This window comes from Echeneis naucrates, chromosome 10 (genome assembly GCF_900963305.1).
Source record: "Echeneis naucrates chromosome 10, fEcheNa1.1, whole genome shotgun sequence".
NCBI classification, from domain to species: Eukaryota; Metazoa; Chordata; class Actinopteri; order Carangiformes; family Echeneidae; genus Echeneis; species Echeneis naucrates.
In genome coordinates, this window is record NC_042520.1 from 17,755,808 (window position 1) to 17,770,042 (window position 14,235).

General features: G+C 41.5%; 2 protein-coding genes across 2 annotated transcripts in view; one reads left to right on the top strand and one right to left on the bottom strand.

The window, feature by feature from the left end:
• The window catches only part of tenm2a (teneurin transmembrane protein 2a), a 152,152-nt gene extending 149,221 nt beyond the window's left edge, over positions 1 to 2,931 (top strand). Inside the window, exons 31-35 of the mRNA XM_029511933.1 lie at positions 66 to 476; positions 606 to 716; positions 982 to 1,249; positions 1,662 to 1,792; positions 1,891 to 2,931. Of these exons, the coding sequence (XP_029367793.1) occupies positions 66 to 476; positions 606 to 716; positions 982 to 1,249; positions 1,662 to 1,792; positions 1,891 to 2,628 (1,659 nt within the window). The 3' untranslated portion in view covers positions 2,629 to 2,931. The remainder of the gene's footprint in view (positions 1 to 65; positions 477 to 605; positions 717 to 981; positions 1,250 to 1,661; positions 1,793 to 1,890) is intronic.
• Positions 2,932 to 6,864: 3,933 nt separating this feature from the next.
• zgc:165573 (cysteine-rich and transmembrane domain-containing protein 1) lies at positions 6,865 to 13,086 on the bottom strand. The gene is made up of 3 exons (XM_029512833.1): positions 12,943 to 13,086; positions 9,734 to 10,058; positions 6,865 to 7,821 (listed from the first exon to the last, which is right to left on the bottom strand). Exons 2-3 carry the CDS (start codon positions 10,035 to 10,037, stop codon positions 7,718 to 7,720), a joined length of 408 nt encoding a protein of 135 aa, XP_029368693.1. The 5' UTR covers positions 10,038 to 10,058; positions 12,943 to 13,086; the 3' UTR covers positions 6,865 to 7,717.
• Between the last annotated feature and the right edge of the window lie 1,149 nt (positions 13,087 to 14,235).

Genomic DNA, 14,235 nt, shown 5'->3' on the forward strand with positions numbered 1-14,235 from the left:
AGATACATACAGAGTAAAAAAAGGAATAATTATATCCCATTTTTATGTCTCATTGTTTTTTCCAGGTGAATGACTGGTCTACCTGGCGCTACAGCTACGATCTGAATGGTAACCTCCATCTGCTGAACCCTGGGAACAGCGCCCGGATCTTGCCACTCCGTTATGACCTCAGAGACCGCATCACACGCCTGGGAGATGTCCAGTACCGTCTGGATGAAGATGGCTTCCTTAGTCAGCGTGGTTCAGATGTCTTTGACTATAATTCCAAAGGTCAATTACTGCGGGCCTACAATCGAGGCCCTGGTGGCTGGAGTGTTGTGTATCATTACGACGGGCTGGGCCGCAGGGTGTCCACAAGGAACAGCCTGGGTCAGCACCTTCAGTTCTTCTATGCTGACCTCAACCATCCAACCAGGGTCACCCATATCTTTAACCACTCCAGCTCAGACATCTCATCGCTCTACTATGACCTACAGGTAGGTGTGGCTGGACAGCAACGTGCCAAAATCCACCAATATACTGTCCTTATATTGCATCTTATCACCAAAGACCTTATCCTGAAACATTAGTGCAACTGATTGATTTTGTGACTGTCTTCTGATCAGGGACATTTATTTGCCATGGAGGTGAGCAGTGGGGAGGAATACTACATAGCTTCTGATAACACTGGCACACCACTGGCTGTCTTCAGCAGCAACGGACAGATGATCAAACAGGTAATTCAAAAGCCTTCAATCTCCTCATTTGTAATAAATGACATATAAAAAAATCTGTTGATCCTCTCTGACCAACCAAACAAGTAGAATTATCAGAAAGTCAAAAAAAAAATTGCGAATAGAGAAGGAAGCTGTCCTTGTATAAGACTGAAGACTGATCAGTTCCACAGATGCTGTTCTTTAACTCTCCTCATGTTTTGAGCTTTCTATCAGAAGAAGCTCCAAGAAACATTTAAAGCTATCTAAGCGCGTTTGTGTCACATAGGTGCAGTACACAGCCTACGGAGAAGTGTACCTGGACTCCAACCCAGAGTTCCAGCTGGTGGTTGGTTTCCACGGTGGTCTCTACGATCCCTTGACTAAACTGGTCCACTTCACCCAGCGAGACTATGATGTACTGGCTGGACGCTGGACCTCGCCTGACTACAGCATATGGCCCAAGATAGGAAAGGACCCCTCTCCATTTAATCTCTACATGTTCAAGAACAACAACCCCCTCAGTGACATGCTGGATGTAAAGAACTATGTCACAGGTAAAGGAGACATTCATATTAACATGGGTAATGAATATTTTACATCATTTAGCCATTTTTGTGCCTTTTGAAAGAGTATTTGCAGAGAAAGGATACAAATATAATGAGGTTAACCCATTGTGTAAAGATAGATTTAGTTCTCTCAGGAGCAAGTCTCTGAAGTTTAGTTGTAACGTTCTGACGTTGACTTTGACTGGAAACAGTGTTCAGGAAGAAGCAGATGATCAGCAAGATGATTTGCAGGAAACAATGGGCTGCAGATGGCACGCTGGCTGACAGCTTTATGTAGCACCAGCTCGCACAGAAGCAAACTTACTTTTTCTTTTATATAATAAAAAAAAAATTATTCATTTGCTGGTGTGTTTAACTTTGTCATTTAGCAACGTAATTTTTTTCCCATCTGCTGTTATAGATGTGAAGAGCTGGCTGGTGATGTTTGGCTTTCAGCTCAGTAACATAATCCCAGGGTTCCCTCGACACTCGCTCTACTTTGTGGAGCCACCATACGAGCTGCAGGCCACCCAGCACTGTGAGAACGGACAGGTACGGCCCACATCTCAAAGAGATGCAGTCGGAAGTTATTGTGAGTTGGCCTCTGTTGTGAATCCTATTTTAAATCTTTATCCAACTTTTCCATGTAGCTCATCACTGGTGTGCAACAGGCAGCAGAGCGTCACAACCAGGCTTTCATGGCCCTAGAGGGTCGTCTCCTCAATAAGGAGCGCCGCAGACGAAAGGACAAGCCGGGCCACTGGTTCGGCACCAGCATCCCAATAATAGGTCGGGGAGTAATGTTGGCCTTGAAGGAGGGCAGAGTGGTAGCTGGTGTGTCTGCTTTGGCCAATGATGACAACCGCAAAGTAGCACTGGTGCTAAACGGTGCCCAGTACCTTGAGGGCACCCATTATACCCAGGATGGGAAGGACTGCCACTACTTTGTGAAAGTTGGCTCCGCTGACAGTGACCTGTTGAGCCTGGGCCTCACAAACGGGCGCAAAGCATTGGAGAGCAGCATCAACGTTACAGTGAGTGGCCGATCACGGAGAGGAGTGACCGTAGAGTTTGCAGCTCCTTCATTAGTGCTGAGTGTTCGGTACGGGTTGGCTGTGGACGTGGTGGATGAAGAGAAGGTAAGACTGTTGGAGCTGGCCAGGCAGAGAGCCTTGGCTGGGGCCTGGGCCAAGGAGCAGCAGAGGGCCAGGGATGGGAAGGGAGGCAGTCGCCTCTGGACGGAGGGGGAGAGACAGCAGCTCCTAACGACAGGTAGAGTGCAGGGCTATGATGGCTATTATGTGCTGCCTGTGGAGCAGTACCCAGAACTGGCTGACAGCAGCAACAACGTCCAGTTCCTCAGACAGAACGAGATGGGCAAGAGGTAACAGGCCACATGAACTTGCTTGACGGGCAAACTATTCCCTCTTTCCCATTTTCACATCTCTAAACCCTGCTCCTTTTCCTACCCAGCCTCCTCAACCCTACTCCTCTCAAAACCCATGGAGATTTAACCAACAAATGGGGTTACTCACGGAACGCTGCAGGGACTTTTGAAAAGAATGACTTATCAAGAAAACATATTATTGTTAATTTTACTGCCACAGGCAAAAAATTTCAAGTTTAGTCAAACTGTTCTCTTTTTTTGAAAAAAAAAAAACAAAAAACAAAAACTTTGAACAACTGATAAAGCACTGAGGAACTTACTGAATTGTTGCTTAATGAATAAGATGATTCCCCTTTTTAAAAAAGATAGTGATATTTTCACCCATATTTTTTGGGTCACACTGAGAGCGGCCATGACAGCTACTGAACACGCTGTGGAGTTGTAGTGCGCTGGCATCTGCGGTGAAGGCTTGTCTGTCTCTAATAGACACTGAAGGCAAAAGGGACCAAAGTGGAGACAAAGCCACTCCAGAGAGCAGCAATTACAGCTACACATCAACAGAGGACATTGTGAAACAGCGGCAGACAAGGCAAGGTGAAAAGAGCGTCCAATATAATGAGTCGTCTCCCTGTCTCAGGCCTCCCATCGTCCACCATGGACCAGTCCTCTGCTGCTGAGGCAGCACACATCCAACCAAGCAACACACAAGCTAACGGCATCCTCGAACAAATCCATGCTGTTAACAGACTAGAAAACAAACTTTTTCAAAAAAAGAAAAGAAAAACAAAGGTAAAAAAAAAAGTGATGGCTATATTTGTGGACAGTGGTATCATACAGCATTGTTTATTTTGAAATGGGGAGATTAATCATATTGCTACATATGTGTCTGACTACACTAAATTTCAGGATGTTGCGTATACTGTAGATGCCGTAGTTTTGTACGTTTCAGTCGCGGTAGAATTGTGAGACTTTCACCAAGGCACTTCTGTACAGAACGATCGAATACACCACTCACAGAGTCTGGAAAACATGTTAAGTTAGTATTTATTTTATTTTATTCTTTTTTTATTTATTTATTCTTAGTACTATATGACAATCATGAATGAGTCACCAGTTCTATTCAAAATGAACATTAATGGATGAGTTTATTTTCTTTTGTAAAATATGTACGAAATGTTCATTTTGTTTTTGTATTAATTTCAGTTTGCTGCCAGGGCAAATAATAGTCACTCTCAAAAAGAATAATTTATGTAATAAAGTGTTTAAAAAAAAAGCGGTTTATACTTTAAATAAAGTCTTTAAAACTGTGAAATCTGTTTTTTCGAAATATATTTCGATGTACAGTGTATAGACCTACCTTTATGCAGCACAGTAGAATATTGTTCAGAATATCAAGTTTTATATTTCTAAGAGGAAGTGGCTTGTAATGTGCAAAATCTTTAGCTGGTCTTACTACTCTAGAGTTTTGTGGCACTCTAATATTCCATATCTACAATATCAATCCCCAGTTTGTTGTTTTTGACTGTTCTTTTGTTTGGAAGCAGAGATGTTTCTGTCCTAGATCCCAACAGCAGTAGCAGTAATGGATCCCTCTCACTGTGAAGAGACTCGTGCTGGATGTCATAATGTACCAAATCAGTATTATCAAAGGATGATTCTTATACATTCAATGAAACGAGACTCTTCTGAGAACCTTATCAATAAAACATAATTGTTTACTTCATCTGAGCACGGTGTATGTCACTTTCATCTCACTTTTGCTTTTTGAAGACTAAAGATGTTGATGTTTCAGTAACCGTTTCTACCAGACTTCACTGGCATGCATTTACGTGAGTTGCATTTCAAGGCAATCTCTCAGAGTGTTGATGGCGTGGCTCCATTGATTAAAAGCAGCTTAATCTTTCTTTCTTTGTTACTCATGCATCATTCTTACTGTTAAAGTGCATTTCTCCTTTTGAAGAAATTAACACATTAATCACATCAACATCTTGATGGAATGCCAGTTTAGCAGGCAACAGTTTTTTTTCCTTGTAAATTTGTGGCACCAGCTGCTTTAAGAGTGAGGTTCAATTCAACCTTATTACTATTTGATTGATATTGGAATCAACAAATAAGTTTACTATCAAAAGTTGGGACTCTATTAAACTGATTTCTGATTGTTTCCTCAAAACAACACGCAGGAAAAGTGCTTAAAATATATGTGGCATTTTCTTGATGACTAACCAGGTGAAATGTGATGACAGAATACATGTAACTTTGAATGCAACTAATTGCAAATATTGCTCAGCGGGTGATGTGAATGTCTAATCTTATGATTGGTAATGGTGGAGAAAGATTTGCCGGAGCTATTTAAATGAGTGTTGTCTGTTAGCGCTGTTAGTGTTAGCGCTTCCTGCGAATCAAAACAAAGGGAATGATTTCAACATGGACCCGGTTAGAAGAGGGTAGGGGGTCAGGGTGCCGGACAAACACCGCAAAAACGAAAGTCAGGCACACTTTGGGTTTTCTAGCTGGATTTGTTGTTGAATTTGTGTGCAAAAACAAAGTTAAAGTTGCGGAAAAGCGATTTACTTTAAAACACGTGGCAAGAAGAACAATGCCTCAAGGCTAAAAGTTAAAGAAAAAGCTAATGGGTGCTTGAAGAACAGAAAGAAGCTCCAGCTCCCCCCTGGAGGCCCTTAACCATCTCCTCCCTCTGTTTGAATTGTGGAAGAAGCCTTCTTTATGAACTCTTATCGTTTCTCTGAATAATGCATGCAGGGATTGCATATCTATCCTTCACCATGGACACCATGTCAACAGAGGTACTCATTATCATCTATGATGAACAGTATAATTGCATTTTCCAGCATTATTCAACCTTAGACGTAATCAAACAATGAAATAAATAGAAAATCCTAACCCTTCCGGTTCCAATCAATCTTAATACATGACATATGATGTGTTCCTCACCCAGTCAAATAAACACATTCAGTGCATGGAGGCCATCTTAAAACTCACTGTTAATTGATTCCTGTGAGCTTTTAAGTGGCCATTAAGAGTCCAAATGCTTCCGTGAAAACGGAAATTTATTCTGTTGAACTTGAGATTTCTCCTTCCCTTTCAGCAGTAGTGCCAGAGGCTTGTTAAGGCCTAAGTTGCTTGTTGTGATGAGCCCATACGGAGCATATTTTTTCCCAGCTGACATTCTGCCCGGAGAAACAAATCGGTAATGTTGCTATGGCGGGGTTCTTGGAAAGTTGTAGAGATGAAAACCAGCTACAAATTCCACAAGTCGCCGTGTGCAGGGCTCATAATGATTGCTAATTCTGCTCCATGATCTGTAGCTGACAGTGTGCAAACACAGTTCCCTGTTAAGCTTCAAGTGTGACAAAGTGTCACTGTTGTCTTCACAGCCTGTTTCTGCTGCCCTCAAGTGGCCAATAAAAACTGTTACTACAGCTTCTAGTAAAAGGACTGAAACCACACTATCCATTATGTGTAACTACAAATTATGGAACAAAAATTTAAATACTAAGAACTGCTTAAAATGTTATCATCAATTATTATCAATTATGCGTAACACTCCATTTCAGTATAAAAACACAGGCAGTACTTATAGTGTAGTTTGTCAAGATGGGGTTGTTTTATCTTTATTGTTGTGTAATGGGAAGCATCGTTCTTTAGAGACCTTTATTATGTAATTATTTAAATTTTGTAATCAATCTAATTTGAACAGAAGCAGTCAGATATTTACAGGCATAAAAAAAAAACCTAGTACTTGCCTTTGATAGGGAAGTCAACGTGCAACATAAAAAGGAAGTGTGATGTACAAGTTTTCTCAAAATTATACGGATGCTTTTAAGGTGGTGTGCATAAAGAAGCCACGACTCAACAGGTAATTTATCCCCCAGTTTGTAGAAATGGGTCTCTCCTGCGACTTGTTTTGACTTTGGTTCACATTTGTGAAACATACTCTTATAGTATCAGACAGGCAGCCATGTTGAAACCAACATCCTGCATTAGCAGCTGTGTTATAAATAGCTGTATGGATCTGACCAGGCCCAGACAGCAGGAGTATACCGATCTATACCTATATATCTATCCAAGCTCCCTACACAACTATCCTACTGCAATAAACACAGCCTTCCATTTCATGGGAATAAATTATTTTAATGCAAGATTTTTAATTTAAAGCAAAAAAAAAAAAAAAAGGCATTTAACAGGTCATTCGGTTTACTCTGTTCAGCAATCACTATTTTTTTTTTTTTTTCCAAATTTTCTGTTTTGTTTTCAACATATGTCATAAAAATTATACTGGAATAATTTTCTATATCAAGATCAGATTGGGGAAAAAAACAACATTGTGGCCACTGAATGTGAACTTATGAATGAAACCTAAATCATTGCCATCTTTAAAAATTCATTCCATATATTATCATATGCCCTGAAGACAAACGTTGGTTAAAACAGCTTGTGTGCAAATGAAAGGGATACGTTTCAAGCATGAAATTATTAAGAGTACCATGTGGCTCATTAGCAGCCAGGGTCTTGGCGGCCTTTAGGGCATTTGGGAGGGGTTGTTTGAGGATGGGGGCAGTCCTTTGGCAGGGTCACTGGCATAGCTAAGGGGAGGTTAGGGAGGATTGGAGGTGGTTCAAGAGGCAGGCAGGAGTAGTATCTTACTGAGGTAATCATCATAAAGTGCCACAGAGCATCACACGAGATGAGCCTGATATCCAAGTATACTTTATGTGTGTTTGTGGATCTACCTTTTGTGGAGTGTGTCTGTATCTTTGTGTGCTGCCTGTTTTGTGTAGGTGTGTGTTTAGGGTGAAGCGCCTGAGATTCAGGTTATGTTTAGGAGCTCAGTTACAAGCTGCTACATAGTAGCCCCCTGGACAGGATCAGTCAGTGCTGCAGGTTTCACATCAAGGTAGAGAGGGTGGCTCTGGGAAGAGCTCTCCATATGGGATCTTTTATTTATAGACAAGCAAAGGAAGGCTACAGAATGGGAGTGGTTTAAGGCAGATGGGGAGGAGGGTGATGGGATTCAAGGCACAGAAATGGGGGGCAAGAGGGTAATGGGGGTGAACAATCTGTGAATAGCGTTATGTCAGCATGTCCCAGAGACAGCAACAACACAGAGCTGTCCAGCAGGCTGTCAGGCATGTGTCTCCTGTGTCGTCTCTTCTCCTGTCCTCCACCACATACACTGCAGAGGAGGAAAGACAGAGGAGTGCAGCATGACAGAGGGAGGGAGCCAGAAGGGGTTGGCAGGGGGAGAGACATAAGACAGCAAAAAATGAAAAGAAATTAGTCATTTCTCAATTAAAAAAAAAATTAATTAAATAAATAAATAAATAAATAAATAAACAAACAAACAAACCATAAAATGCCATCAAGTCCTGAACAGTGAGTTCAAGTGAAACCATGGCTGCTATGATTTTTCTATAATTATGATCATCATGGGAAGCACAGTAATAATGTAGTGGCCAAGAGCCATGATCAGACACCATTACAGCTGAGGAACATTAGCACCACTTTGAGATGTCACCGGGTACATGACCTGAGAGCTTCCAAGAACTCACACCTCTGTGGCCTCAACAAGACGTTTCCCACATGACAATCTAAATTAGTCATGTGAAAGGTTTATGATACCCATACTCTCGTATGGGTATCATAAACCTTTCTGTTCCAGAACTGGTAAAGAAAAAACAAGTCAAACAACAGGCCTGAAAGAATGAATCTCCCCTTCCTTGTGCTCATGATTAATCATTTATGTGGAGGGAAACAATCACCTTGCTTTTAACAGCCAGGCACAGTGACTCATGACTTTGGTGAATGTGTTGCTAAGGTGACCTGGTCCTGGTCAGCAGATTACTGACTATCTGACCACTTATCATTCTGATCTCTGATAATAATATGACAAAGAACTAGTTAATAATTGGTAAATATTTTGTAATAAAGAGCTCTATGAAACCCCTCGTAACATGACTCTCGATAGCAGAGCACTTGCCTTTGATCAAAAGGAGTAGCTTATCTTGAGTTGGCTGTGTCTTGCTCGCTTTAATATATAAAGGTGTTTTCTCGAAGCAGGACCGTTCTCTTTGCATATTAATTTGGAATATTTCACAATGTTCTTTTTGTTTCACAGCTTGTGCTACACTTTATTCTGCATGCTCAGTTGGAAAGTGATACTGTATTAACACACCTCTCATGCTAAACCTGACTTGACTTCACACTCATGAATCCTTCATAGCTTTTTCCGCATACTGTCAGTTTTAGCATTTCACAGTCCCAGATGGAGTTGAAGCAATTTGTTAATTAATTGGTGAGACATATGAACATTTCTTAGGGTTTTTATGCTGATGGTTTTTGAGGATTCTCTGGTTTTGAGATGTCATAAGCAGGAAAAACAAAGATTGCAAAAACATGAGTATTGGGCCCCTTTTATTAAAATGTCGCAGCAAGCCATGCCAAAGTGAAAGTGAGCCAACATGAACTATGCCAGGACTCAGACACTGAGGCAGCTAAATGGAATTCAGCCATCATTAGTTATATCAGTTTCCCATGCACTGAATTATCTGTTGCTCTCCATTACAATACCACTATTGATGACCGCATAATTGATTTTCTGTTTTCTTTGGAGCTGTGTGCAGCACAATGACTCGCTCAGCCTTTCCTTGCCTCATTCTCCCTCTCTCTCTTTCACAAATATGATGACAACAGACCTTTCTGTCGTGGTCAGACTGGCTATTAGGAGCAGGAGGAGAATTCCTGCTCTGGTGGGGTGTTGGGCATCCAAAACATTTTTTACAGACCCTCTGTCTCTTTACCAGCTAAGTCTAGGTGCCTGTCTGTGTAAATCAGGGTGCATGTGAGTAGGTTACATGCATGTGCTGTAACTGCTTTTTATGTAATCAAGCCTCACCAATCTCAGCTGGTGAGGGTCGATAACTGTTTGACACAACATGTTTCTCTGTAGCTGTATACATTGCTCCATAAGTCACATGGATATATTTCCGTTGTGTCCCTGTTCTCTGTCTATTCAACATCACAGTCGTACTTTCATCCATTCAGTTTAGATACCATCATGATGCAATCTGTTAGGTGTTATCTCTCACCTGTGTTTTTGGGAGCTTCCCCATACATTGGGCCAGGAGGAGGTCCCCCTTGCCAGCCGAACTGTGGTTGTCCAGGGTATCCCTGATAAGGAGGCTGACCTTGGCCAGGATAAGGGCCTCCAGGACCCATTGGTCCTGCAGGGTAGTTAGGGTATGCTGCTGGATTGGGCTGCTCCATGTTCACAGGGTATCCTTGTTGAGGATAACCCTGAGGTGGATAGCCTTGTGGAGGTGGGCCCTGGGCTGGGTAGCCTGGAGCAGTGGGGCCGCCGCCTGGGTATGGTGGAGGCTGCTCAAAATTCATCTTTGGGTTTATAAAGATTACCTGAAAAATAAGAAAATATTGTAAATAAAAAACGCTCTGCAGACAGACAGAAGTATTTTGTACTATATACCCATCCTAAAGGGGGAAATTTCTAGGTCCAGAAGATATTGGAAAACAAAATTTGATTGTACTCAAGGGTTGGTCAATTGACTGTATTATATGCTCTCGTACTGCAAAACTTGTAATGGCATGTCATAGTTTTTTCTTTGTTTTGTTTTGTTGAGAGACTATGTCAATGTTGGAACCACATAAAACTGTGTGTGTGTGTGTGTGTGTGTGTGTGTGTGTGCATGTGTGTGAGTTTAAGTCCATGTGCGTAATTCAGCCTCAAGAGTCACATTAGGCAGAAAAATCCCCTGAGTTCTGATATAAGAGCACAACATTTTCAAAAAGGCAGAAAAATGATGCAATTGTTACCCTAAACAGAAAGTGTATTGAGCATATAAACCAATTCCCTGCCACTTTTGTATTTTCTACTCCTATGACAAACAACCACAGTTTCCACCGCCACGCAGAAAATGCAAGCATATTATTTTAGATATTGTTGAACATGTCCTATGAGTCAATGGTCTCACATCTCACAGCAGCCACGCCAGTGATAAGCACCATTATCTTACTGCTGTTCACACAGAGACTTTATAAATGTAGGCTGTGTCCCAGAGTGCAGGGTTAGGCTAATCAAATGAATCATGAGGAGGTGTAAGAGACTGCAGCAATTGTAAACTCCAAAACTGGTGGTATTGAGTAATGAAGCCTGAAATTACTCAGAAACACACCACCGCGTCATGTCACATGGGCAACTTCACAGCTTGTATATCTGTGAGAAGTGTCATATTAGCACAACATAAGAGAAGTTATTCTTTCTTGCCTATACACATTTTAATCTATAAGTGAAGGTTCAATACATTTTTGTGATCAGCTCAGTGTCTAAAAGTCATTTGTTCCCCTAAGGCTGTGTAATATGTAAATGTATTTCACAGCCAACCACTAACTGCTCCTGAAAGGGTAGGTGTGTGATCAGTACTGCCCTCATGCTAGTCCTTGTATCGTGTTGTATATGTACACTATAAACATCTAAATAGAACTCTAGCTATCCACAGCCAATCATCTGTCTATAATCAAGGAACGCAGTGGCTGTTGCTGCAAACTGTCAAAAGGCATTTCTAATGGTTGCCATTGCCATTATCAGCACTTGTTATCTGTTTTGGGAAAAAAAAAAAAAAGTATATTGTATTCATTAGGTTCGAAGTGTCACGATTGATTTGCTGTTTGTTTACGTAATTTGTTAAGAATGTTAGTAACAGGGTTTAAGAGCCTCTTGGGTGATATCTAAATATGAGCCGCTGATTTTATTTCATGCATATTTTAATTGTTGTATTTAAAATGATTACAGGGAAATTGAAAAGAACACGGACAAGAACTGAAACGAGATGACAATGTCCTACTTTAGTTTCAGCATTAAGTTTCTCTGCACAGCGCTTTTTAAAAGACTACCTAAATGCGTTCATGAAGCTACTGACAGATGGCAAGGCCTCTGTAACTATGGCTACCGTGCTCCAAGAGGAACAAAATGATCCCCGGTGAAATGTTTGTGTTGCACCTTTAGGCAGTGAAGAGTAAGAAAATAAAACCCAATATCAGATTATTCTCTTTCTCTGTGTTAACAGGGAGCCTTCTTTAATGACTGCCTAACCATTTATCCTGCTCCAATTTCATTTGTCATTGGAGGGGATTACATTACCAACGAAAAGGCTGAGAAAAGCGACTTTGAAAGGGCCTTTTAAATAACCAGCAATAGGCTACCAACCAGGACGTCTACAGGATCAAAGTTCACATTGTCTTTCACGTACCAATCTAAATAATTATTCATTTACAGGTTTGACCCACATGACAACAGCATTTGTTTATGGATATTTGAATGTGTGTCATTTGTTTGTTTTTCTCGAGTTGGGCTGCCAGAATGAGAGAGTGAGTTCAGATGATGTTTCCACAACAATATCATGGTGATAATATCGCATACAGACATTCATGACCAGTGTACCTGAAACGGCCTCAATTCATAACATCCATTTGATATTTATATAACCTTTTAAGGCCCTGTTTCAGATCACATAATATAAACATGATATAAACCTTAAAGTAGGAAAACTTCACATTCAGACAATGTATTCCTGGTTGTCTCCCTTTAAGTTATGGCCTAAAATAGCAGACATAAGAGCTTTTTTCACAGCTTCATTATCCTGAGCCTTTGTTTTTTAAAATGGCTGTAAACATCCTTGTTACACAGCAGCTCTGTATCCTGGCAGCAAATATTTACTTTCTTTACGTTTACACATCTGGGCACTAAGAGGCTGGCTGTATGAGAAGACACCCCATGGGATCTGATTAAAGTGGCTCACTTGTGTAACTGAAAAGAAGTGATGGTTGTGGTTCTTAAACCACAACCATCACTTCTACATACACTCGCACTGACAAGCAAACATATGAAGAGAGCAGTCACGACGCTGCTCCAACACAAATATATATGCTACGAACAGCAGAGGACAAGACATGAATGGATAAAGAAAAATTTACCCTCTATACTTTCTTTTCAGTTACACAAGTAAACCGTTTTATTTCTATTACTAATACATAGAGATATCTAATATTTGTATAAAATATTTCAATAACATTCATATTGGAAGTTGTAATGGTTTCTTTTCACGTCAACAAGCCGACTTCAGGTTATTTCATCATTAAAGCGTTAAAGAAATTGAAGTCTGCTGACATACGTCAAACAGAAGTGCCAGCTGCAGGCCAGGAGCCGCTATCAGAGACCGGCCTCACTAAGTCCACCGCGACCGGGTCGGACTCCCGGACTCTCAGGTCCATCAGGATCACCTACCTCAGAATAAACTCTGTCCCCGTCTCGGGTAAATAGCCGTTGTTTCTGCTTGGAGAAAAACTCCTTCCGTCTCCAGTGTTTACTACTATTTTTACCGCAATGAGCGTCCCTCTCCTCCTGAAACCCGATGCGTATAAGGTTTGCGGGATGCGACGTCACTCGAAGGGCGGTGTCAATGGGCAGCAGGAGGACCTGATTGGCTGCGCAGGCTCCCAGCGTCCAATCACGAGCCAGAAGCGCGTCTGACAGCAAGCGGTGACTCCTGATGGTCTGACCAAATAATCGATCAAGAAAGGACTACATCATCGGAATGAGTGACACCGGCTTCCAACAGCCACTCATAAATGTTAATCAGTGATTACTGACCGATATACGGGAATTAGAGCTTTAATTATTCATTCTTCTTCAGACCCTTCTTCTCTCTCATGTCATGTTCGTGTGTTTTGCTGATTTATCCAATATTCACGCTTGGTAGCGCTCACATGTCAAAAACATTGTAAAACATTACTGATAATATAAATTTTAAATTCCAGTTTATCCGAAAACAGTTGCCTGGGATCTGGTTTTAGAATCAATATTCTTGAAACATTATGCGTCAATTTTCTTGCCCAACCAGTCCGTCTTCTTCCTCCTCCTCGCCTCTAACGTGTCCTTTTCTTGTCATTCTCATTACAATATATAGCCCACTTCCTAGAGTGCCTCACAGGGTGCAGTAACACTCAACGCTGCCTTTTTCCACACAGATGACACCTGCAGGAACTTGACAGCAGTGAATTATTGAGCAGTGTTATGGCTTGGAGCAGGAACGATTTCCTGAATCTATGGCTGTAGTAGCTCCCCTAGCTGTCCACTGTGGGGTGGAAAGGGTGGTCAGGATTATCCATGATGGACAGCAGTTTGTTCAGTGTCTTCCTCTGTATACAGCTCCAATCATGGATTTGCAGTGCAGTCTTTTGGTACTTGTAGTCCTCCACCAACTCAAATCAGATTTCAAATCAAATCAAATCAGATTTATTTGTATAGCGCCAAATCATAACAAAGTTACATCAAGGCACTTTACATATAGAGCAGGTCTAGACCAAACTCTTTATAAATTTATTTAAAGAGACCCAACAGATCCCCCGATGAGCAAGCACTTGGCAACAGTGGCAAGGAAAAACTTCCTTTAAGAGGCAGAAACCTCGAGCAGAACCAGGCTCAGGGGGGGGGCCATCTGCCTCGACCGGTTGGGTTGAGAGAGAGAGAGAGAGAGAGACAGGCAGGCAGGCATTGGAGGGGGGGGGTGTAGGCAGG

Bases quoted from the DNA above. Each gene is read 5' to 3' on its own strand.
- zgc:165573 (XM_029512833.1), bottom strand. From the start codon at position 10,037: ATGAATTTTGAGCAGCCTCCACCATACCCAGGCGGCGGCCCCACTGCT. The intron at 7,822-9,733 runs GTGAGAGATAAC...CCTCCTCTGCAG, and splicing joins GGAAGCTCCCAAAAACACAG to TGTATGTGGTGGAGGACAGG.